Source organism: Drosophila elegans, unplaced genomic scaffold (genome assembly GCF_018152505.1).
Source record: "Drosophila elegans isolate 14027-0461.03 unplaced genomic scaffold, ASM1815250v1 contig_208, whole genome shotgun sequence".
Lineage (NCBI taxonomy): Eukaryota > Metazoa > Arthropoda > Insecta > Diptera > Drosophilidae > Drosophila > Drosophila elegans.
The window spans coordinates 7,511,889-7,534,686 of record NW_024545578.1 but is presented as its reverse complement, the minus strand read 5'-3'; the positions used below and the strand labels follow the sequence as shown (position 1 = coordinate 7,534,686).

The 22,798-nt window shown below is 46.5% G+C and overlaps 9 protein-coding genes across 11 annotated transcripts; 4 read left to right on the top strand and 5 right to left on the bottom strand.

The window, feature by feature from the left end:
• Positions 1–3,341: 3,341 nt before the first annotated feature.
• LOC108146946 (uncharacterized protein F13E9.13, mitochondrial) lies at positions 3,342–4,404 on the top strand. Its single transcript, XM_017273200.2, has 3 exons — positions 3,342–3,474; positions 3,534–3,616; positions 3,670–4,404. Exons 1-3 carry the CDS (start codon positions 3,399–3,401, stop codon positions 4,336–4,338), a joined length of 828 nt encoding a protein of 275 aa, XP_017128689.1. The 5' UTR covers positions 3,342–3,398; the 3' UTR covers positions 4,339–4,404.
• Positions 4,336–6,628, bottom strand: LOC108146945 (guanine nucleotide exchange factor DBS). The gene is made up of 4 exons (XM_017273199.2): positions 6,400–6,628; positions 5,781–6,338; positions 5,170–5,723; positions 4,336–5,109 (listed from the first exon to the last, which is right to left on the bottom strand). The coding sequence occupies exons 1-4, from the start codon at positions 6,530–6,532 to the stop codon at positions 4,423–4,425; spliced, it is 1,932 nt and encodes a 643-aa protein (XP_017128688.1). The 5' UTR covers positions 6,533–6,628; the 3' UTR covers positions 4,336–4,422.
• Positions 6,629–6,908: 280 nt separating this feature from the next.
• On the top strand, positions 6,909–9,558 carry LOC108146818 (RINT1-like protein). Its single transcript, XM_017273008.2, has 5 exons — positions 6,909–7,137; positions 7,194–8,021; positions 8,080–8,305; positions 8,363–9,155; positions 9,233–9,558. Exons 1-5 carry the CDS (start codon positions 6,997–6,999, stop codon positions 9,417–9,419), a joined length of 2,175 nt encoding a protein of 724 aa, XP_017128497.1. The 5' UTR covers positions 6,909–6,996; the 3' UTR covers positions 9,420–9,558.
• An 84-nt stretch (positions 9,559–9,642) lies between these two features.
• Positions 9,643–12,165, bottom strand: LOC108146819 (major facilitator superfamily domain-containing protein 1). Its single transcript, XM_017273009.2, has 2 exons — positions 12,031–12,165; positions 9,643–11,960 (listed from the first exon to the last, which is right to left on the bottom strand). Exon 2 carries the CDS (start codon positions 11,685–11,687, stop codon positions 10,248–10,250), a length of 1,440 nt encoding a protein of 479 aa, XP_017128498.1. The 5' UTR covers positions 11,688–11,960; positions 12,031–12,165; the 3' UTR covers positions 9,643–10,247.
• Positions 12,166–12,476: 311 nt separating this feature from the next.
• On the top strand, positions 12,477–13,030 carry LOC108146897. Its single transcript, XM_017273138.2, has 2 exons — positions 12,477–12,705; positions 12,763–13,030. Exons 1-2 carry the CDS (start codon positions 12,581–12,583, stop codon positions 12,923–12,925), a joined length of 288 nt encoding a protein of 95 aa, XP_017128627.1. The 5' UTR covers positions 12,477–12,580; the 3' UTR covers positions 12,926–13,030.
• Positions 12,880–17,168, top strand: LOC108146895 (structure-specific endonuclease subunit SLX4). 3 transcript variants are annotated; one of them, XM_017273133.2, is made up of 5 exons: positions 12,880–12,971; positions 13,057–13,580; positions 13,757–14,686; positions 14,746–14,790; positions 14,847–17,168. In XM_017273133.2, the coding sequence occupies exons 1-5, from the start codon at positions 12,925–12,927 to the stop codon at positions 16,727–16,729; spliced, it is 3,429 nt and encodes a 1,142-aa protein (XP_017128622.1). In that variant the 5' UTR covers positions 12,880–12,924; the 3' UTR covers positions 16,730–17,168. The 3 variants fall into 3 exon arrangements, with proteins under 3 accessions (XP_017128622.1, XP_017128624.1, XP_017128623.1); XM_017273135.2 differs by having other exon boundaries at positions 14,751–14,790; positions 14,847–14,932; XM_017273134.2 differs by lacking the exons at positions 12,880–12,971; positions 13,057–13,580 and having other exon boundaries at positions 14,536–14,686; positions 14,751–14,790.
• LOC108146898 lies at positions 16,958–17,797 on the bottom strand. Its single transcript, XM_017273139.2, has one exon. It carries the CDS (start codon positions 17,795–17,797, stop codon positions 17,624–17,626), a length of 174 nt encoding a protein of 57 aa, XP_017128628.1. The 3' UTR covers positions 16,958–17,623.
• Positions 17,798–17,803: 6 nt separating this feature from the next.
• LOC108146896 lies at positions 17,804–18,946 on the bottom strand. The gene is made up of 3 exons (XM_017273136.2): positions 18,797–18,946; positions 18,252–18,607; positions 17,804–17,995 (listed from the first exon to the last, which is right to left on the bottom strand). The coding sequence occupies exons 2-3, from the start codon at positions 18,543–18,545 to the stop codon at positions 17,804–17,806; spliced, it is 486 nt and encodes a 161-aa protein (XP_017128625.1). The 5' UTR covers positions 18,546–18,607; positions 18,797–18,946.
• Positions 18,947–19,180: 234 nt separating this feature from the next.
• Positions 19,181–22,782, bottom strand: LOC108146910 (N-acetyltransferase eco). Its single transcript, XM_017273152.2, has 2 exons — positions 19,622–22,782; positions 19,181–19,565 (listed from the first exon to the last, which is right to left on the bottom strand). Exons 1-2 carry the CDS (start codon positions 22,660–22,662, stop codon positions 19,361–19,363), a joined length of 3,246 nt encoding a protein of 1,081 aa, XP_017128641.1. The 5' UTR covers positions 22,663–22,782; the 3' UTR covers positions 19,181–19,360.
• Positions 22,783–22,798: the final 16 nt, after the last annotated feature.

Here is a 22,798-nt window from a genome sequence, read left to right as displayed (position 1 = left end):
AAAAAAAAAATAAATTTTAAATTAAGATATTAAATATAGTAGTTTCCATTACAAGTTCCTGGAAATAAAAAGACCAAATGTATTTTTAAAAACATTTTCTCCCATAGTTTGTTGTCTGAAAGCTGAAAGAGCCAAAATGTAAAATAACAAATAAATCTGCTCTTTTAAGGGCAAAACTTAACTTGCTATCTCGCTGTGCTGGTGAATTTATTTTGCCCGATGGGGAAACTGCCCACCTGTCTCAACCACACACTGTGGACCATCGATTCGCAGGTTTGGCAGCTTACATGCCGCCCTCCGTGTTCACATTTCGGCAATGTTTTCGCTCATTTACCAATTTGCAGCGGCGCGTTGGCCTGGTTGCGTGTTCCGTCTATTACCCACTCCCGTGTCCAATGATGATCGATGCGTTGATGTGGTGGCCGCCAGGAATTATGACCACCGATAGTCGCTGCACGCACATTTTCAGACTCGCCGGTGTCCTTGCCCTTCGCTCGCATGAAAATTGGTAATATTCACTCAATTTATTGACTAATTGCATTTACACTGGCTAATGAAAACGCTCAAATGCCAAATAAAATGGCGAATTTATCAAATTCTCTCACGCGTCGGCCTTGGCATTTTCCATGGGACAACGGAGCGCATGAGTAATGGCAAATCAACGCTGCAGAATGGGCGATAACATTTGAAATGCTAATTTATAAAATGGCCGCCGCTGATTCGACAATGATAAACAGGTGAGCGGTATTAGGTGTGAAAATGTAATTTACGCGGGATTAATGGAAAACCCGTTTGGCTGACATTCGAGCTGAGTTTTTTGAGGCGCACCGATTTAGTTTTCGTTTTCGTCACGAGAACTGTTCCCCAACGACTGTCTGCTGTCAAATGAATGTCGGCAAGTTTGTGCGGTGAGTCTGCCTGCCTCACCTGTCGCCCAAATCTTCTTCTGCGGATGACTCCTGTGTGACGGCAACTTTCCAATTAGAGGCTATAAAAAGTTTACCCTGCTGCCTGCTTCCAAATAATTGAATTGTTTTGGCCATGTTCATATGGCTATCAACTGCTTGTTTTTGACTTTTGGATAGCCTTTTGTTATTGCAAAACATATAATATTTTATGCTCTTGCAGCCAGCTTAATTAGTGCGAACTCGAGAAGCTTTCCCTTTTGACCAACTTTCATCAGTTGGCCAGTAATTGGTTCTTTGGCTTCGTCAGCATTGAAAGTTTTTTTTTAAATTCTGCACGGATGTAAAACTATGAACAAAATGGTAAAAACCTTGTTGAAATGGAGTATTGCTAGCTGAAATTGTAGTTTTTAAATATGTTGTAGTTCTACTTGAGTTAAAGTTGTTTTAATAAAACAAAATATATTTTCTAATTACAAAGGCAGCAAAAGCATTTAAAGGAATTTTAATTAAAGCTAATTTATATAAGGCCTAAGAATGAAACTATTAATGCTTGTTACTAATCAATTTGTTTGATCTTTGTATTTTAGTAAATTTCTACATTTTTCTTTTAGTGCATTTACTCTAAACTCAGTTCTGCCAGCTAATTAGAAAAAAAGGGGTCCTGATGAGGGACTTGCAGGTAGGATATCCTGCACATTATGTTTTCTGTTTACCACCGCCGTGCGGCACAGACAAACGCACGGCCGAAGGTTGTTTGCAGCTCGCATAATCAAGGGCGGGGGCCAAAGGCAAACACGGAAACAACTTGTTGCAACTACAAGCAGAACAAAGTGGGTACATATGTACATGTGAGTCGACACCAGAGGACACAGGTCCTGCAAACGAGGAATAGGGAATGAGGAAAGCGGAATGCGGAATGGGGAATTTGAGTTGCGGCCGGATGTGGGCTGGAAGTGCGAAAGGACGCTCGGCTCAGATTATAAATTATTTATACTGTTTGCCGAACAGGTAAAGAGTTTCCACTCTGCCTGTGATATTTGCACAGGTCCTTTGGGAAGCAGTGAAACGAGCTAAAATTCGAAAAAGAAATTCGATGTTAACAACTTCTCGGAGATTCATTTTCATTATTTAGGGATCACTATTTTAGATTTCTTCTGGTCTGGCATTACAACTAAAAATAAAGTTTAATTAATAATTTTAATTTCGACCATTTAAACTTGGACTTATGTACTTCCTAAGTTTGGGGAGCTTAATTTTTCCCAGTGTTGTAGTGTTTTTGACCTTGCTAACTAATCAATTACTAAACAAAACTCAATTAGATTGCACATTTTTATGGGGCAAACACAGGAACTCGATCAAATGGACCCGCAGGGGAGGAGTCCATTACAACAATCCATTTTTACATATTGTAAACAGGACAAAGCGCAATTGTTACTTGCACAAAGGACTTGCACACACATCGCAACGAAGGAAAACAATGCCGAACAAACAAACAAATGGCGAATAAAAGTGGGCGGTGGGTTGTGGGCGGAGTGTGGTGGGCTGAGGGGCATGGAAATCGAAGGTGAGACCGAAGGGAGAATAGCACGCTGTGATAATTGAAATTCTGTCGCGCGCAGCAAACGAACGACACCGTTTCCGCTAAGCATTGGCAGTAAGACGTGGGCACAAGCTTATTTCATCCCCATCCCCACATCCTATATAACCCATACCATACCATACCCATACAACACCAGCCCGACCAAATCAAACTCGAGGACAACGGGCGCCTCGCTCCTAAAACAATGTAATTGAGTGGCGACAGGAACAACAGAAGCTGTGAACAGCCCAAATGGGAAGCCCTTCGTTCGGCGACTTTGTCGGCGGATTTCCCCAGTTCCTATTTCCCCGGCTATTTTCAGTCCTATTCCTGTTTCCATGCTGCCGATAGCGGCCCCTATTGTTCCGCCAAAGTGTCATAATTGTTTTCGTTTGCACTCTCCATTTATTTAAAGTGTTATTTCGCGAGGTCTTTGTTTCAAATGCCAGGCCTATACATTTACTTATGGTTGAAGGCATATTTTCTTGGCTTCAAGAGTGAGATTTAAAACGTTCAACCAAGGAGACGACTTGTGTTTTATTTGAATATTTTGCAAAATTTAATTAAGAAAAAAAATTAAAAAACAAAATCACGAAAATGTACAATTCATCACTTTTGACAAATCCGACATGGTACTAAGTTATTGGCTTAACCTCTAACGATCGTAATTGAATTAAATATTTAATTTTATGTTTATTCACAAGGCCCTATAATTTTGTCAATCATAATTGTAAATTAATTTGAATTCTGAATTCCCTTTTAAGTTAGAAAACCTATATTTTTAAGAATAAAAAGATTTTATTTTTGGTTAATAAAACATAAACAAAGATCACTCCATCCCTGGTACGTTTATCAGCTGTTTACCGGCAAATAACATTGTTTTCCTCACCATCTGCTTATAAAATTTAAATATGAAACGATTCCTGAAGGTATTCAATCAGCAAAAATGCAAAGTGATCGGCATGATACACGTGGATGCACTGCCAGGTAAGAGAAGCTCCTAAAAGTAAAAACCCATTGATCTTAATCCAGAAACACAACACCAGGAACACCACGATACACCGGCAACTGGAAGCAGACTGTTGAGAAGGCCATCTATGAGGCGAATCTGTACAAGAAACACCAACTGGTAGGGTTAAGATACATTCTTTTCTGTATAAATTTTTAAAATATCCTTTACAGGATGCCGTGCTCATAGAGAATATGCACGATATACCCTATGTCCCAGAGCGGCTCCTGGGTGCCGAGATAGTGGCTTGCATGACCCGAGTGGGACAGGCAGTGCGCGATGTAATGCCGCAGGACACTCCATGTGGAGTCCAGGTCCTGGCCTGCGGCAACAAACAAGCCCTGGCCATTGCCAAAGCGTCCAATCTGCAGTTCATCCGCAGTGAGGGATTCGTTTTCGGTCACGTGGCGGATGAGGGTTACACGGATGCCTGCGCTGGGGATTTGCTAAGATACCGCAAGCTCATCGATGCGGAGGACGTGCTGATCTTCACCGATATGAAGAAGAAACACAGCTCACATGCCATAACCGCCGATGTCAGTCTGTTGGAAACCGCTAATGCGGCAGAGTTCTTCCTGACCGATGGCATTATAATCACGGGAACGGCAACAGGTCATGCAGCCAGTCCCGAAGATCTGCAGCAGTTATCCGGCAAGGTAAAGGTTCCACTGATCATTGGCTCCGGGGTAACCAAAAACAACATTGGCAGTTATTACAAGGATGCCCAGGCAGTCATAATTGGCTCGCATTTTAAGCGTAATGGCAGCTGGCTAGAGGAGATTAGTGAAGAAGCTGTCGACGATTTCATGCAAAAGATCTGCCAGCTACGGCAATCCAAATAATTCGAATTGTAAATGATTTTATTGATATTAATGTGGTGATCGATAAATAAATGTATATATGATTAAGTTTGAAGTCATCTAGTTCTAGAATAGATTGGCAAAGAAATCATAAATTCGCTCACGTAATGAAACGGGTTTTTGTGTGACAACCGCATCGTTTGAGAATGCAAAGGGTTTCTGGTCCAGGACCGGAGACACTGCATCCAAGGTGTCGTCGAACTTGACTCGCTTCTTTTGCGGCGGTGAGCATATTTCCTCCTGGCTCCTCAAATGTACGGGAAACATGTTCTCCCCGTTGAACAGATCCTCGCGCTTCACAAACGTGGGAATGGTGTTGTCCACGTTGTGAGCTCTAAAATAAGACTTGGAGTCCGAGTAGCGACTGGCGAACCCATAACTGGGATCGTGGTCATTGCTGGGCACCGGCACATCGCTACGCTTGAGGATGCCCCGTACATTGGCCACCTTGTCACCGGTGGCAATCCTTTTGTACAATTTGGAGATGCGATTCTCCTTGCAGCCCGACTCTCCTGGTCTAACCGACTGATGGCGCATTTGCACTGCGTTCGAAGGAAGAGAAAAGGGAGGAGGAGGTGGTGGAGCTGGTGGTTTCATCGACATTGAGGAGGATGCCATTCCCCGAAGATTTGAATTTGTAGTTTTTAAGACACCACTGGGTACCTTTCGCTTGCGCGGAAAGCAGGCACTTTCCTCGTTCTCCTCCTCCGAATCTGTGCTGCGATTCTTGTTGCGAAAAACAGTCTCATAGTCCTGTAATACATGAACGACATTGAACTTTTATCTTATCAATAGTCTTTTATAGCTACTCACGCTTTTGCGCTTGTTGGGACTCAGTACATAATCGGCTCCGAACTTTTTCATATCCTTTTTGCGTATGGGCGTCCTCTTGCTCGAATCCTTTCGCAGAGTTTTGCGGCACTGTACGTGCAGATCTATGGCATCGCGGATGAAGCCCACCCAAGTGCGCGATAGTTGCACATCGCCGCTGCCAAAGATGATACCATCGCTCTGGCAAGTGAGCTTAAAGTTGCCCGGCAGCATTTCGTACACTTTGCATTTCTTCAAAGGGAAAATACAGCAGCACTCCAAAGAGTTTTCCACCACGGTATTGGGCGCCCGTTCCTTGACCATCTTGCAGTACATGAATATGTCCGACATGAGCACGCAGTAGCGCTTGATTTCCGTGCCCTTGTGGGTGATCTTCTGGAGAATGCCCTCCTTGATGACCCGTCGCGAAGGCTTCACAATGTTTGGAGTACGATTTACCAGTGAATTTTGCAAGTGGATCAGATACTGGGTAATTTCCTGCTCCTCCACACAGGTGTTTATGTGACTGGCAGTGGCCTCGATCTCCTTGACGGACTCTAAAAGCATTTGCTGATCAATTGGATGACAGAGAGAGCTAATTTCTTAGAACTTACCCTTCAGTAACTTGTAATCTGCATCTGCGGGACTTGTGTAGAGTAGTACTTGCTCCAAGAGTAGCTTATACCTGGGAACCCGCTGAATGGGCACGATCATCAGTGAGTTCAGCTTACGCTGCACCTCCGGACGACTCTCGGTCTGCTCCAGAAACTTTCTGAACACCGGATTCTTGCTGATCAAATCCTGAATGATGAACAGGGCTCCGCGATAGTCGAAGGCATACACCGAGTACAGCTTAAAGAAGGGAGCCATCTTGAGGAAGGCATGCGCCACATTTTCCATGTTCGCCTCCAGTTCCCGCAGGAATTCCCCATTCAAATTGTGGATCATCTCGATCTGGCCGAAAAGCAGCGTGTGATTGGAGCAATCGATGATGGCCTGTTCCTTTAGGGGACGCACAAAGAAGTTCATCAGCAGCTCCAACTGATCCAAATATGACTTTTCCGAAGAGATTATCTCCTGGATGGCTTGCCGCCGGAATCCCAATCGTTTTCCGGACTCGGGATTGGGTGATCCAATGGGACTGCTGCTGTTGCTGTCCAGCATGGAGCAAACTGAGCATGAAAAGTCACATTAGAACAGAAACACCTGGCGACGCCTTCTTAGTTTGCTCACCTTTCCTGCGCGACTTGGCGGTCAGGAGATTCCTCTCCTGCAGCACTTGCCGCAGCTCCCGGCTGAAACTCAGAGGTGTTTGGGGCGAAGGGATGAAGCCATTCCCGAATCCTTTCTGCCTGGGCGTAAACATCTTCCAACTAAAATTCTGTTAGAAAAAACTGAAACAAAAAACGACGCCACACCTGTCCATTTAAACAATGCCCGCTTTCACAGTGTGACCGTAGCTCACCAGCAGCTTGTGTGTGACCGCATCGACAAGCAGAGGTGTGTGTGACCATATCTGCGAGAGGAGTTTCAGGAGTAAGGAATAATATATAGTTCTTTTTATGGTATTGTTAATATTATTATCCAACGATATTAAGCTAAAAAACTATTTGATGAATTCTCTATTCTGGGTCAAAGACTCAGTCGTTAAAAACTAATATAACTAATAAAATTTGAAAATTTTCTGCCCGCGAAACTATAGGACCTAGAAACTGCGATTTTCATGCATTTGCGCCATGGTCACACTGGCACAATTATTTATTTTTATACGTGGTTCCGTGGCCCCTTTAGCTTATAATTAAATGTTGTTTTAGCAATTTCTGCGGCAATATGCATGCGAAGCTGAGCGAAATGGAGTTGCGCATAGTGGCGCGACTCAACGCGGAGATCGGAAAGGATGCCAGCCGGCTGCATCGGGCCAGTCACCTTGTAAGCCACTACAAGGAGCGCCTCCAAGTCTTGTCCCAAACGGTACGGTCAAGAACTATATAGAAAAAACATGCTTTTTAACCGTCCCAATCAACCAGCTTGACTTCGAGGATGCCCAGAACGTGTCCTGCTACAAATCCGCCTTCCAGTGCCAGCAACAGGTCTGCGAGAGCATAGACTTTGAGCTGGAGAAGCTGGCCCAGTTCGGCGCCAAGCTGAAAAAGAAGCTAAAGGAGTGCCAGCCCGCCTTAGAGGGCGTGGCCGAGGATTTGGCGCAAGTACGGCAGCTGCAGCGTTTGACGCAGTATCTGCGCCTGGTCCAGGACATTCAGGAGATCAGCGCCGCCCTGGGCAGTGCCATCAATGGCAAGGACGAGGCCAAGTTGGTCAATATCTACTTAACCCTGTACGAGGGTAACGACTGCGAGCACAGCGTGGTGGGACGCCTGCAGGCCGTGCAGGCCCAGTCCCTGAAGTCCTTTGCCGAACGCACTGCCACTTACTGGCACAAGTTGCTTCTCAAGCGCCTGTCCAGCGAATTTGAGGCCGTGCTGAAGAGCATGCGCTGGGCGCATCTGGAGCAGCAGGCCCTCAACTACTCCCCCGCTCGGGACACTGCCAAGGCCCAGCTACTAGCCGAATACATGTTCCTCATCAAATCCCCAGCCGAAGAGCATGCACCGCTGCTAAGCATCACGCCCAGCATCGTGTGCCAGCCCATCAACCAGGTGGTGCAGCTCCTGTTGGCGCCCTATCGCCAGCGTTTCACATTTCACTTCACAGGCGCCAGACAAACGAACCGATTGGACAAGCCCGAGTGGTTCTACACGCAGATTCTCAACTGGGGCAAGGAGACGCACTTCTTTGTGGGCAAAACATTCCAGCCAGCGGCCATTAAGGCAGGCAAACTGGACTACAATCTCAGGGTGGGTATTTTTTATGGCATGCTAGGTCCTATAAGATCCAAACTATTATTCCCGCCAGCTGGAGTTCATGCGAGGACTGGTGCAGCTAACCATTGAGAAGCTAGCGGTGGACATAGAGCAGATTGCCCAGGACGAAATCCTTTTTGCCCATCTGCTCGATGAAACATTGGCCTTTGAGTCTGAACTGCGAGAGACTTTTGGCTATCCGGCGAGTTTTCCCAGCGCCATCTCCGTAATCACACAGCCCATGTATTTGCTTCGCTGGATTTCACTGGAAGAACGATGTGAGATAAGGTCGCTGTCCTCCATTGCTCTAATTTAATAATGTAATCTTTACTCAGTTTGTGCGGAAAAAATGGATGACATTCTGCAGGCGGAGTCGCCGTTCCAGCTAATTGATCCCAACACCTTTGAGGATGATTTAAAGATTCCCAGATGTGCGGATCAGTTTATGCGACTGCTGGACGCCATTAAGGATCGCTACTACGGACTAATTCAGCCCGGTCACCAGCTGCAGTTCTTGCAACTCCAGCTGGAACTGATCGATAGCTTCCGACGACGTCTGGTGCAGCTACACAGCAGTGGAGCCGTGCCGAGCATTCCCGTTCTGAACGCCATCAACTACCTGGTGATGGTGCTGCGGGAATGGGGCGAAAACGTGCACTATCTGCACCTGCATGCGGCACTAGCCGGTCCAAATGCACCGGAGATTAACTCGGTGTTCGAGCATGCCGTCGCTGAGATGGAGCACTGGGCCAGGCAACTTATGCGGAATCTGGCCACCAAGGCCACCAACGAGATGAAGGCGAAATCGATGAGCTATCGCCATGACGCCTGGCCCACAATGCCGGAGCAGAACAGCCGGGAGCCGTTCATCCTCTCGCCCAGCGGTGGCGAAATGTTCCAGGTGCTGGTCACCCTGCTCCACAATCTGGAGCGTGAACTCTCCGCCAATCTGTTCAACCAGACGCTGCGCTTAATAGCCCATCAAATCGATGACTTCATGCTCGAGAGCATGGTCATGAACACGAAGTTCGCACCTGCGGGGGCAGCGCAATTCAATTACGACATGACGCGGAATTTGTTCGCTCTCTTTGGACAGTATACGCGTCGTCCGGAGCTGCTCTTTAAGAGGTGAGTCATCCCGAAATATGATATACTGCACAATAAACATAAATCTGACACCTTTCACATTCGATTCGATTCGCCAGAATACACGATGCCAGCAAGCTGCTGACGGCGGCACGGGGAACGGCTTTGTTACTGCTGGAAACGCTGCGCAGTAACCAGTCGGCAGAGGAGAAATCGAAACCTCTGCGGGAACTCCATGTGCTCAGCCTGGACAGCAAACAGTGCATTGAGGTTCTGGAGCGGAGGACGGACATAAAGATGTTTTAAGTAATGAATAACTGCAACGTAGATAAATATTTTGTTTTACCTGGAAATCCTGGATTTTTATTGGGCCTTAGGCATTTTTGCAAATATACACAACGTTTATACGCCGGCTTTTTGCGAAATAAAATTATTACCAATTGAACTGAAAGTTTATTAAAAAATATCTATATTTTCCCTTATGTTTTAGGTCTTTATTAAGTTTTGAAAGTAAAAATATGTTTTGAAGTATTTTACAGTATTTTATTTGCAAGTAAGGCATGTATGTTTATTTACTAGGTAATCAAGACGGAGAATTAACTAATTTGTAATATTGATAATGAAAATGCTAGTAACGGCCAAGTTGTATGAATGAGATACAAGTTCAAGTAAAATACATATTTACATAATATATACCGAATTTTCGCCCTGTGCGCACACAATCGTCAACGAATTATGGTTATTATTAAACATTTTCTTGGTTTTAGGATTACATGTTTAGTTTAATTTGTAAAACGTTGACACAAAAACATGCGGTAATTGTAATAATAAATTTCTCTAAAAATATAAAATAGCATATAAACCGGCCTGATCGGGATCGAATCGCAGATAGCGCATTTGACATATCAATACTGATTCACGGCTGATCAGGGCGTATTGTGTTTTCCCCGTCCTCAGTTGACAAACAATTGCAGTTAGTAAATACCAATTTGCGGCCCGAGACGCACATCACACATCATCATCACATCGTGGAACAAGATCTTGGCGCATTGCCCGCAGAGGAAACTTTATGTCTACTCTAAATAAACGATAATAATGCGATCTGCGGGTGCCTTTCTCCTTTGTATTCCCCTTCTATTCAAAGTTCTGATAAAGTTCGGCGCTGACGAACTGCGCCCGCTGCGCTGGCGTCATGTTGAGATTACCGCGGTGCTTGGTGTTATACGCCCAGATGACTCCGGTGGCGATCAGGGCAATTGTCAGCCAGCCCATGAAGAACAGCTGCAGCCACATGTGCTCGCCGCCGCTGTGATCCACAATGATTCCAGCCAGGATGGTAATGACGGCCAGACCGAGGTTCTGGATTGACTGGCAGAAGCCGTAGGCTGTGCCCAGCTGATATTCCGGAATGATGAGGGCCACCAGGGGCCACAAACTGGCAGCCAGCATGGAGTACGACAGTCCCATGACGGTCATGCCCACGTAGGGTGTCAGCTGGGTGAATGTGAGCAGAGCATGAGCTGCAATAGTAGTCAGCGTCGCAGTGAACACCCAGGTCACGTTCTTGCCCACCTTGTCGATGAGGAATCCGAAGACAGGAGACGATACCGCTGCAATTAGGTAGACCAGAGAGTCCACGGTGTTGGCCTCCGCCGGCGTATAATGGAAGCGATCGACGAAGAAGTTCTGTCCCAGGGCAATGAACGGAAAGATGGCCACGTAGTAGGCCACGCAAATGATGGACACCATCCAAAAGGGCGGCTTAAACGTGAAGACGTCCGTAAGCTTGGGAACCTGTCCAGCCGGGTTGGTGTTTCGCTGCAAAACCCGCTCGGCCCGCTTGTCCATCCAGCCGAGGACGAGGGCGCAGATCATGGACATCACACAGGTGAGCGTGGCCAGCAGCAGGACGACGCCCAGAGCACGGTGTCCCTGGTAGAACTTGCTGACATAGTCGTAAATGGGCTGCATCACCCAGAAGTTGACGGTACTGCCGAAACGGGCCACCGACAGCTGCAGGCCGAAGACCATGTTCAGTTCCTTGCCCTTGAACCAAAGCACCGCATAGCTGTTCTGGGCCACGGCCAGTGACTCGGCTCCAATGCCGAAGATAAAGCGTCCTAGGATCATCATCCAGAAGGCATCCAAAATGCCGCCGCAGGCGAAGATTAGCTGGCCCACCAGCAGGACCAGCATGTAGATAATGGTGCCCAGTCGGATGCCGAACAGCCGGTCAATCAGGAATCCGCCAACGAAGCAAAGGACTACATTGGGCCACGAGTAAATGGAGTAGATGAGCGTGAACTGGGTGGAGCTCAGGTGTAGGTCCCGCTTGAAGACGTTCTGCAGGGCGCCGGGGTTGTCGTAACAGAAGTAGGATCCGAATCCCAGCAGGCACATGAACACCAGCGCCATGAACCGGTGACCCCTGCTCGCGGGATTGCAGCAGCCGCCGGAGGGCAGGCTCAACTCATTGTCCCGCCGACCGCCCGGAGCGGTGGCCACTGCGTCCTCCTCCGTCGGGTGCGACATCTCCTCATTGTCCACGATACGTTCCTCGTCCTCGCGCGCCATCTCTGCTGGCTCAATCCGTACTGACCAGTGACTGGAACTATGTTCCGCAGAATGGGCGTATCGTATTCAAAACGATATGATTAATCGGCCTTCTTTTTTCCTGCTGCACTTGTTTTTTTGCTTTTTTGCCGTTTCTGCAAATGATTGTATCAATTTATACGAACGAACGAGTTGAACTCTTCTGCTTTGTCTTCGCTTATCTCGCTGCTTTTTTGTATTTGTTTACTATACTCGCACTAGTACCCTTTGTCTATTGATAGTTGTTGTTGTTGCCTGTGTGGGTTACACTTGTTGTAGTTGTTTGTCTGGGTTCATCGGCTATCAGTTTTCACACTCCACTTACAGCTGAAAATCGCTTTGCTATTATGCAAATACCCAGTGACGTGTGCACCCGCACTTTATTGCAGCTCAAATGAAACTAAATTGTTTTCTCTGCCTAATTAGCGTTAATTACGCATATACATTGGCAGGACTGCCAACTCGCTTGCGTACAGGGCTGTCGACTCGGCTGCAGGTGCAAGCAAACAGATGGTCCACGATAGTTTAATAATAATTGGGGTATTCTTTTCAATTTTGTATTGCTAAGCTCTAGAGTTTTTAAAATCTTATATAAAATTAAAAAGGTAAAAATAAAACACGTGAATAAATATAATAACTTCAAACTACATTCAATTTAAAATTTTTTGTAAAGAACCATGGAATGTCTTTAACATAAGTATTTATAATTTAGGTGCTTAGGTGAACTACCCTCAATGTGTAGCATTTCAACTTGTTTTGATGTTCTTTGGCAATGCCTGGCAACCCTGGCCCAACAACGCCGAGTTGAAGCATGTTTTCCTGATTTTTACCGGGTAAAATGTATTTAATTATATAATTCAGCGGCCTTTGCAGCGATGGATCCCATTGATGCCACCAAGCGTAAGCCCAGACGCACCCACGGCACACCATCCTATACGTACCGCAATCGATTCGCCTATGCCCTGTTGGTCGCCGGAACGGCCGTGTTCGCAATTTGGAGGTGATTATTTAATGCAATTATCTGATAAATAGGGTTTTAATGGGAAATCCCTTCCAGTCTGACCCCCATACAACGTATTGCCAACGAGAAGCTGTGCCAGGCGGTGGCCCAAACGGAACAGGAGCGCGATAGAAAGGCACTCTTTGATTTCGCGGCCCCGAGGACTTCGAAATTCATTAAAGAGGCGATCGAGGAGAGCGAGGAGCAAAGGATTAAATAATGGATCGCAAGACGCGGCGGGCTAACTTCAAAAACCTGCAGCCCCGGTAATTTTAATTCAAGTTTACCTGTTGAACAATAAAATGATTGTAGCTATCTAATCAAACACTTGGGTTTCCTTTCCATCCGAAGAACGACGCGAAGCACCAAAGCATCCACTGATACATTATCACTTTCGAACTTTTTTGCCACACCCGAGGAAGCTGGAGAGGATCCCCCAGCTCCAGCATCAGTTCCTGCAGAACCTGATCCTCCAGCGCCCAAAATCAAACCAATACGAACCAGCAATGTGTTCGAAAAACCAGGACCCAAGCCAAAAAAGGCGCCCAAACTCAAGGGAAGCAGTGCCCCATCCACGGGTGGCTCCCGTCGAGGTCGTGGGAAGAGCAAACAGCAGCCCAGTATCAGCAACTTCCTGCGGAACGAACAGATTTTCGCCGAGGTGACCGCCCAACACTGCATGGCGGACAACTTTAGCCCGGACGACATTGAAATGGCGCTGGCGCTGTCCAAGTCGGAGGCTGAGAAGAAGGGACTCCTACGCCTGAACGACGAGGACGATGCAGTAATTGACCTCGTGGATGACGAAGGGGCGTCTACGGAGAAAATACGGCTGAAGCTGAAGAAATACGGCTTTCGCACTGCGGCCAAGGAAGGTGGGTCACAAATATAAAGCTTAGTTATCATCACGGTCCGTAAATGGTTCGATAAACTAAAAAATTATAGTGTCACAAAGGATTAAAATAACACAAGCTGAAATAATGTCAAATAATGATATTGCATTGTAATCGCTTGCTATAGAAACTCAATAATTTTCCTCATCCACTTACAGATTACAAATCCCTGGCGGTATTGCCTGTGTTGGCGGGAAAGGGCGGAAGGCGCGGGAAGTGGGCCAACAAGTTCACTGCCCTTACCTTACGCAATCCCGAGGTGCAACAGAAGAAGCTGGAAGAGAAGGTGTCCGCATTGCTGGCCCAACAAGTCCGCACAAAGAGCGAATACAGGGCGATGCCAGTTTACAATGTGATCAGTGCAAACCTTCAGAAACTTCGAGTTAAAAGTGGATCTCAAATAATTCGGGAACCAAACGAAGGTGCCATAGAAAATCTGAGTTTATACTATGTGACCGACTTGATTGAAGTTAGCCAAGCGCCTGCCGACCATCTCCTAAAGAATTGGGCTGCAATACAGGGAAGGGATTTATCTCCAGAGCGGGAGACCTCGAAAACCCGCGAACAGAGAGAACAACTTGAACTGGTCTACGAGGAGTTGGAAAAGCATTTCGGAGATCAGCAGCAGTTAGATCAGCAAGTGAATGCGGAACTAGATGAACTAGAAAAGCTGGTGGCCGAAAACATGATCGAAGATCACTCCAAAGTGGGTGCTAATTTGGAGACAGAAACATCCTCGGCAAGCAGCAGTCCTTCGAAGGAACCGCCAGATAAGCGGCCAAAAATGACCAAAGATGAAAAGGAAAACATCCAACCCGCAGCCTCACTAGCCAGCTTAAGCATTCCCACCAAAATCACTCGTTGCACCTCACCTGATTTGTTTGCTGATTCGGATGATGAGCCGGTCATGGCCACCACTTCTATCTCTAACGAACCCACGGATCTTAAGGACTTTTCCTTGAAGGTCTACAAGAATTTAAGTACAAGTGAACGTTCGTCTCCGGTGAAGGAAGTGGAAATGATATCTAGCAATGAGGAACCTACTCAAATATCGACCTATGAAGTGTTCTCCAGTTCGAGTGATGAAGGTGAGAATATAGATTTTTAAGCTCATTTAAATGATAAAAACATGTTAATTTATTTCTAGTAAAGACTGTTTCCAACGCTACAGAAGAGAAGATTTCTTTTGAGGGTAGGTATTTCCGGAAATTTTTATGAAAAATTTCTTATTTACATTTTATTTTTCAGATAAATCAGTAGATGACTTTATTGATCTAACTCAACAGTTTGAAATGGCAGACTTTAATGAGCCAAACTCGAAAATCCTAAGTCTTATTGCACCATGTGAAACCGACTCTAAAGTTGACAATTTAATTGGCGATATGCTCTTAGATTCAGCTAGTCAGGAAGAAAGCTGTCCCATTTCTAAGGAATTGTACCTAAAGTACGCCAAGGTGGAAAAATTCCCATTGTTGACAACAGAAGAAAATGAGGATAAAGAAGAAATTTCCCTTAAAATTGAAGAAGACACTCAAAGTTCTCAGCAGTCATCGTTTAATCTAGATATTAGTACTCCGTCAAACAACACAAAACAGAGTTCGAGCTTTAGCGAATTGAACTTTTCGAGAAACTCAATTAGAAGAAGCGTTAGCTTATCAACAGATCACATCTTCAAAAGTCCGCTTAACTGGAAAATGAACTTATCAGGTGAGAAGAGGGTATCGCCTGCACGTTCTCCTTATAAGCATTCAGACGCAAGTTTTGACTTAACCCAAAACAGCGATGACGAAAACGATGTGATTCTGCTTTCCGATGAGGAAATTAATTACTCCATCTGGAAGGCTAATAAGACGACTAGGGCTGAAGATGTTGAGGACGATAGCTCAGACAGTTTCTTTGCCTCTCCTGTATCTAAAAAGCGAGCTATCCCACAGTTCCAAACTGAAGACGATCTGGATGCATTCCTAAAGGCCTTTCCTTCCGATGGTTCACATTCCCCCAACAATAGCGCACTTAGCAAGGAGCGTGCTGAGTTTGGAATCCTAGATGCGGCTCCATCTCAGCCCTTCACTCTTTCACAACTGCAGAGCCCCGTCACAAAAGACTCGCCATCGAATATCGATATCAACTGGGCAGAAGCTTCGTTTTTGGATGCACCAGTGAAGCCTTTGGCTCGCAGGAGTAGCCACAAATTCAATGACCTCCTGGCAAAAGTAAGCCAGGCGGAAAATAGTTCTGATAACGACTTTGATGAGTTTGATCAGATAGTTTTCCAAAACGCCAAAGATGCCACTATTGCGACAGAAGCAGATCGCATGCCAAGTGGTCTGGAAACTTTACTAAGGGGGAAAATTAAAACACCTGCAATGCCAGAGACTAGTACCCGAAAAATGGAATCTTCTGTTGTGCCAGAACAAGTTGAAGTAGATGGTAACGTGTACACCGTGCGTGTTTGTCACACACCAAAACCAGACTTCACAACTCTTTCCGAGTCTGAGATTCTACAGCAACTTTACAACTACGGCATTAAGCCCCTGAAACGCAAGCAGGCAGTGAAAATGCTAGAGTTTATCTACAATCAAACGCATCCCATTATGCAAACTGCTGCGGTTCAGGATTTGCCACCTAGAAATGAACCCATGGGCCGATCTAAATCCACTCCCGTGATGATGGAGAAACCCCGCTCCCAACTAATCAAATCAACTTCTGAAGTCTCACTTACGCCAACTGAACCGAGAAAGGACTTCAAATTTAACGATGCCTGGGGAGATGATTTGCTGCGTTTTTCCCAATCTCTGCCGCCGAGTCTTTGTGACGACTTTGAGATCTTTGTCACGCAAACGAACATTTCCAAGAAAACTCCACAGCCGCTGGTGCCACTTCACATCGCCTGGCACAATCTTCTTTGCGCAAATCCCCAACTGCATGAGAGCGTCCTCATGTATGAGCCCATTGATCTGCAGGAGGTATATTTATACTTAAAGCACATGGGTCATCGTTACGATCCCAAGGATTTAAAAACTTTCTTTGACCGACGTTGCATTATCTTTCGCTATGAACTGGCCGCTCCTGGCAAGCAAGCGGAGCGTCATGTGCGAAAGCACCCAAAGAATCCCTCTAAAAGGAAGTAACCTACTTTTGTACTTATACTTTATACCCTATATCCAATGCATCGTATTAATAGTTAGTATTATGTTAGAATGGTTAGTCAGTAAGGCAATTGTTTTTTGGCAAATTTCGATTTAAAATTATTATTTGTGAAATTTTGAAACTATAAATATATATTTAACACTGTTATATATAAACATCAACCATATAAATACTTCCATTTTCCTTTCAAGTAAACAATTTATATTGTATATAGTTTATGGGCCGTAAATTGTAGCTTTATTTCATGTAATTTCAGAAGACAATATTCGAAAACTAAACGGACAAATACAAATGTATAGAGTTTGCATTAACTGTTGAAAATACAAGACACTGATATGTTTTATACAAATATAATATTGGACAACATTAAATGCTGCATCTGCAGGATACCCAATAAGGGTAAATAGCATTTAATTTAAATACAGTTCGATCTTACTAGCACTAAAAAGACACTTGGACGGTATGTTTTTCTTACGAGACTCTACATTGAAGGCACATTGTCTGGTTGTAGTAAATGGAATGGAAACGGCTCGAGCAATGCTAGTGGCTAAAGAAGCTATTTGTACTGCATGCAAAATAATTATGGTCGTTGGGTGCAGAAAGGTTAGTGGGGGTTCTTACAGAGGCTAGAGTTAGTTTTGGGGAGATATAGAAGAAGCAATTCAAAACATTGCCGGAATGTATAAGAAGTATGTAAAGTATAATCAGGGCAGTCCCAGAAATCTCAGAATATTTTTGGGAGGGTAATTGGCAAAACTACAACATTTTGTAGTTGAACATTATTTTCGGTGTCTTTTAAATTATTTTCTGATAGTTGAAGTTGTTTCTGAAGCACTTTTGGATGGATTCGATTTCTGGGACATCCCTGAATGAGATTAGGCATAGCTTATCTCATGCTCGTACGTCTTCCCCCGCAGGTCGTCGTCGTCCGGAAGGGCATGGTGCCGCAAACCGCACAAACGGGGTCCGTAGCGCAGCATGACAATGATCACGCCCACGATGAACAAGGCCAAGGCGGCCACGGCGGGATAAAGGAAGTATAGGGCCATGCCTACTTAGATGTCGCTCTCGCGCTTCTGCAGCTCCACGTATTCCTCGCGCTGGCGTTGCTGGTGCAGGGTGCGACCCTCTGGGCGTGGTGGACGCTGGTGTTGCTGCTGGTGATGATGGTGCGACGAGTGCACGGGCTCCAAGTCGTCAACGCCAATGACCACGTCGTCGGGGAACACCTGCTGATGGGTGGTGGGCTGGAATCAACATAAATAATGAGTTCATCACAGTGTAAAAGACATTGAGTTGACATTTTAGTGATATACTTTTAAAAACACTCCTAAACACTTGAGTTTTTAAAGTTAGACATATAATTTAAAAGTAATATTATACATATGCTCAAAAAAAATCATGGGTTTAAATGGAACTCAGATCGATTGCCTGTAGCTCCAAGAGTTTTTAGAGTTTCGATTTTAAATTTTCTGAGAACCTTCTGAAAGCGTATTCACTTACATGTAGACGATTAAAGTAGGAGGCGTCTTTCAGTTCGGTGAAGTCCAGTGGCGGCTGATTATGGGGAGTGGCCGACCAAATGGAGACCAACCAGCGGTTGCCCGTGTGCCTGTCCTGCCAGTACTTGCGGTGCTTGGAGCAGCAGCCCAGGATAATGTTCAGTATGATGATCGTGCCCAGGACAACGGTGCAGATGGCAATGGTCACATAAAACGGCGAAAAGTTGCCGTAGATGTGGCCGGTGAAGTAGGGATTCTTTTCGTACGCCTTGCGTTCCTCTTCGATTGTGGACATAGTCTTTTAGGGGTGTGGTACTTGAAAAGCGGTCAATAGCCTGCTGCACAGGGCTCAATTGTCTGTGAACGGAAAAGGGGGAACAATGAGAAAGCGGTTCAACCACCACGTTACTTGCTGCATGCACCCCGAGAAACCAATTGCCACCAATTCCAATTCCAATTTGTCACATTGGGCGTGGCGTCACCAATGCAAACTCAGGCGAGGTTCCGGAATCCCGAGTTTCCCGGTTAAACGTTGACTTCACTTACCATCTGCGCACTATTGGTGGTCACTGAAATTGGCACAAGTCCCATTCAGGTGTGTTAACTTTATAAAGTCGTAAAATACAACAATTTTAGCCACTTTGCAGCTACGAAAACAACGCCCAAAGCCTGGCTCAGTGAGTTAGTGGTGGCACTTATTGGCTTTGCCGCAGGGTTGCACGCGATCGATTACTATTTATCGATCGGACAGGCACGTGCATAAAAATATTTATGGCATACTTTTGGGGTTATTTATTAAAATAAATAGAAAGAAAAAAATAAAATTTATAAATTGTCTACATCCGAACCAATCAACGCTGGCCCCTTCAAGAAAACAAACCATGTATGAAACAATAATTATCTATATTTTCGAAATTTACGCGATCCAAAGGTGAGAAATCAAATTTATTGCATAAAAAACAGGCTTGTTCTAGCCAAAAATGTAAAACTATGAAATGCTGCGCCTTTTTGCCACTCGTAACGTAACCGCATTTGCTTATCAACTATTACAGGTTCCGAAGCAATCCTAACTCAAAACTAATCCAGCTATTCAATAGCCGTTTTCCCCGATCACTGGTCGTAGGTCAGGAAGTTATCCAACCCGGTGAACTGGCGCGCCAGAGCCCGTCCATTGTCGGTGGGCGTGCTGAAGGCTATGCACTCCTTGGCGATCTCCTGGCCGAGCAAAGTGTGGCACTGGACTACGCGCAACAGTTTGCTGGCAATCCCCGAGCGCCGCTGCAGGGGCGAGACCCAAATCCGGGATATGCCACAGCTGAAATGGCAAAGGTTTAGTTGCTGCAAAAACTTTATAAGTTAGGAGATCCTCACCTGGCCGGGTAGCTCTCCTCGCTGAAGTAATCCACGCCGTCGACTTGGATGAACCGATGGGCCTGCGACAGGGGCTGCACCAGGCAGAAACCCACAATCTGCTGCTTGCGCACCGCCAAGAAGGCCACAAAGATCTTTGGCACAATGTACGAGGAGTAGCCCAGTTCCTTGTCCACCACCCCGATAAGATCCCGGAGTCTCTCGAGTCTGGCGGGTGGAGCGCGCTCGTTGATCCGTATAATGCGACCATCGCTGGCCCACTCCGGATAAACAGCCACAATGTCCTCGTCGATCCAGCCCTTGAATCGCAGCACATGGATGGAGTTGTGGTACTCGCGATGCAGCTGCTCCTCCTCCGGCTCGTGAACAGTGTAAACCAGTCCGCACTGCTGGCACTGCCGGGCTCCAAAGGCCTTTTGTCCCGCATCGATCTGGTACTGATTGGAGCCCACCGCTGCCGCCGAAAGCAATCTCGAGGATGTATCCGGACGACGACGCGTTGATTTCTGGACAACGGGCTGCAGGCGCTGCGTGAATATGGGGAATAGCCTGGTCTGGACATCCTCTGCTGCTGGAGGATCCTGTTGTGGCAGACTGTCTGCTACTTGTTCCGGCAGAGCTTCCATTTGCGCCATCTGCGCAGCCTCTTCGCTATTGACCACCATGTAGAGGTCGTCTACAATCCGATTGGCCTCCTCCTTGTGGTTGTCCGGATTCGCTATGAAAATCTCAAAATTCTCTTCGGTGCAAATGTTGTTGCTAATGAGAAACTCCAGCAGGATTTGCTGCTGCTCGACGACATCGGGATTATCGGTTTGATAGGGCAATCGCTGACGGAACACAGCAAAGGGATCAATTTCCGCATCTATCGTTTCCGGCGCATACTCAATTATATCCGGTAAGGGCTCCGTTTCCATGGGTGTGTCCTCCGCAGCCATGGGCGTGTTCACCGCCATCGGTTTTGATTCAACAATCTCATCTATCACCGAGTCGTTCAGGTTCTTCAGGATTGCATCCACGGTGGCCTGCTCTGCTGAGAATGTTGTTGCCGACTTGACACGCACTGTGCGTGGCTTTCGGCGTGGCGTTTGGACCAGGGCGATCCTACCTTGGCTGACGCTGGCTCGGATGTTGTCCGTGATCCTCACCTCCATGCAGGTGCTGCTGCGCCGGCCCGACTTGAAGAACTTGCGTTTGCTGAGATCCGCCGGTTCAGCGGGCATCGAATTTTGGACCGGCTCGTGCCGAATCAGTGGTATAATGGGCTCCAATTCTATGACGGGATCGTCGAACAGAACCTTATCCTCATCCTCACTGAGGTCGGAGAAGTCGGCGGAGGTTTCTTGCCACATGGTCTCTGGCATTTTGTTGTTATTGTTGGCATCGTCGGCTTCAATCACACTTAATGGTTTGGCCATTTTGATTGGGTCCCTGGCGCTGCGCAGGATCTGATGCACCTCCTCCACTTTGGCGCGCTCCTCCCGCTTGGTGGTGATCAGGTTCTTCAGCCGTTCGTTGCTCAGGCAGTTGAGGATGTTGTCCAAATCGGTGGCTGGTAGTCTTCTGGGCAATCCGTGGCTCTTGCGAATTTTGTGGCTGACACCTTTGTTGATGCCCAGTTGTTGGCGGGAAGTCGGGCTTCTTGCCTTTCGGCGTAGCAAATTCTTAAATGTGATGGGCGTGCTCTTCGACTTTGTAGCAGCTGCTCCACTGTGGGAATAGAAGGCCATGGTGGGAATGCTGCTCTTTAGCGTCATCTTGCGCATCTTACTCTGCGGCGAACCAGAGTCGGATTCTGCCGAGGATGCTGTCTTGATGGAAAAAGTGTCTGGATGTACTCGCTTCGTGGGCTTCTGAGTGGGTTCCTCTTCATCCGAGTCGGAGCCTTTCACTGGATAGTTTCTTATCTTGCTTTCTAGGCTCTTTGTCACTTCTTCTTTATCCAAAGTAGGCACTTCACCTGGGGATTTTGTTCTTCTGGTGTTGTTTTCAGGGTTCACTGTTGAGGTTTCAATAATTGGCTTTTCATCGTCATCCAAAGAGGGCGTTTCAGTAGGAGAAATTATAATCATACTGTTGCTGTCCAAGCTCTCTGTTCTGGATTTAACAATAGGTATTTTCTGGGCAGTATTTTGACTGTCACTAATTGTTTCCTTTGATGTGGTTTTATTGTGCCCTCTTCTTGGTGTCGAATTTGGACTTGTGGTTCCGATGTTTATTGAGGCTTTACTAATTGGGTTGTTTTCGTCCTCCGTATCGGAATTTTCAGAAAGGGAAACTGCTTTTACTTTACTGCTACTCGCCACGATCTTTTTCTTGGGTTTAATATTGTGTACTTGGGCAGTGGTCTTTATACTCTGGCTGTGCCTACTCCTTCGTGACCTAACAGAAGATTTTGGGCTCTGCGTGTCCATTCTCATGGCGGTGACCTTGCTTTGTCTTCTCCCTGAGGATTTGCAAGAAGATTCTGGGGAAAACACTTCCTGATTCTTCTGCGCATTGGAGTACCGTGGACTGCGCCTGCAGCTGCTCCTGATCTCCAGCATGGGACTGGGATGGGCCCGCCCCCGCCGTGGGGATGGAGAATCCATACAAGAGGAGGGCGATGACATCGATGAATCCGCCCGTTTTCTTTGTATCTTGGGTGTCCGAGGGCTGCTGTTCCGACTGTTACTGCTGCTATTGCTGTTCAGCCGCATGGTGGTGGTAAACAAATGAGGCAGCTGCTCCGCCGTGGCAGCCACGACAACTCCGCCTCGGGTTGTCTTGTTCTCCTTGTTGGTCTCCGGACTGCTGCTGGTGCTGCTCCTCAATTTCCTGGTACCCTCGGCGAAGAGGCTGCCGCCCTGCTTGTTGGCCGCCACATGGGGCTTCAAGGGCAAGACTCCCAGACTGTCTACGTCCTCATCCTCGTCGTCGTCTTTGATTTTGCGCAGTCTGGAGACCGGACTGCCGAACAGTTGCCGTTTGCGCTCCGAGAGACGCGGGGTGGCCGTGCGGGCGGGACGCGTGGAGCACCCACTACCCGTCGGCGTCTCCATGATCGCTCGCAAATCCTTTATTTCGCATTAACTTTGTCCAAATTAAGACTCTCCCGCTTTTTTTGGCTGCACAGTGCTGGAAGTGGACAAACCGATCGTCGTTTTAGCTGGCGTTTACCAACACTTCGCGAAATGA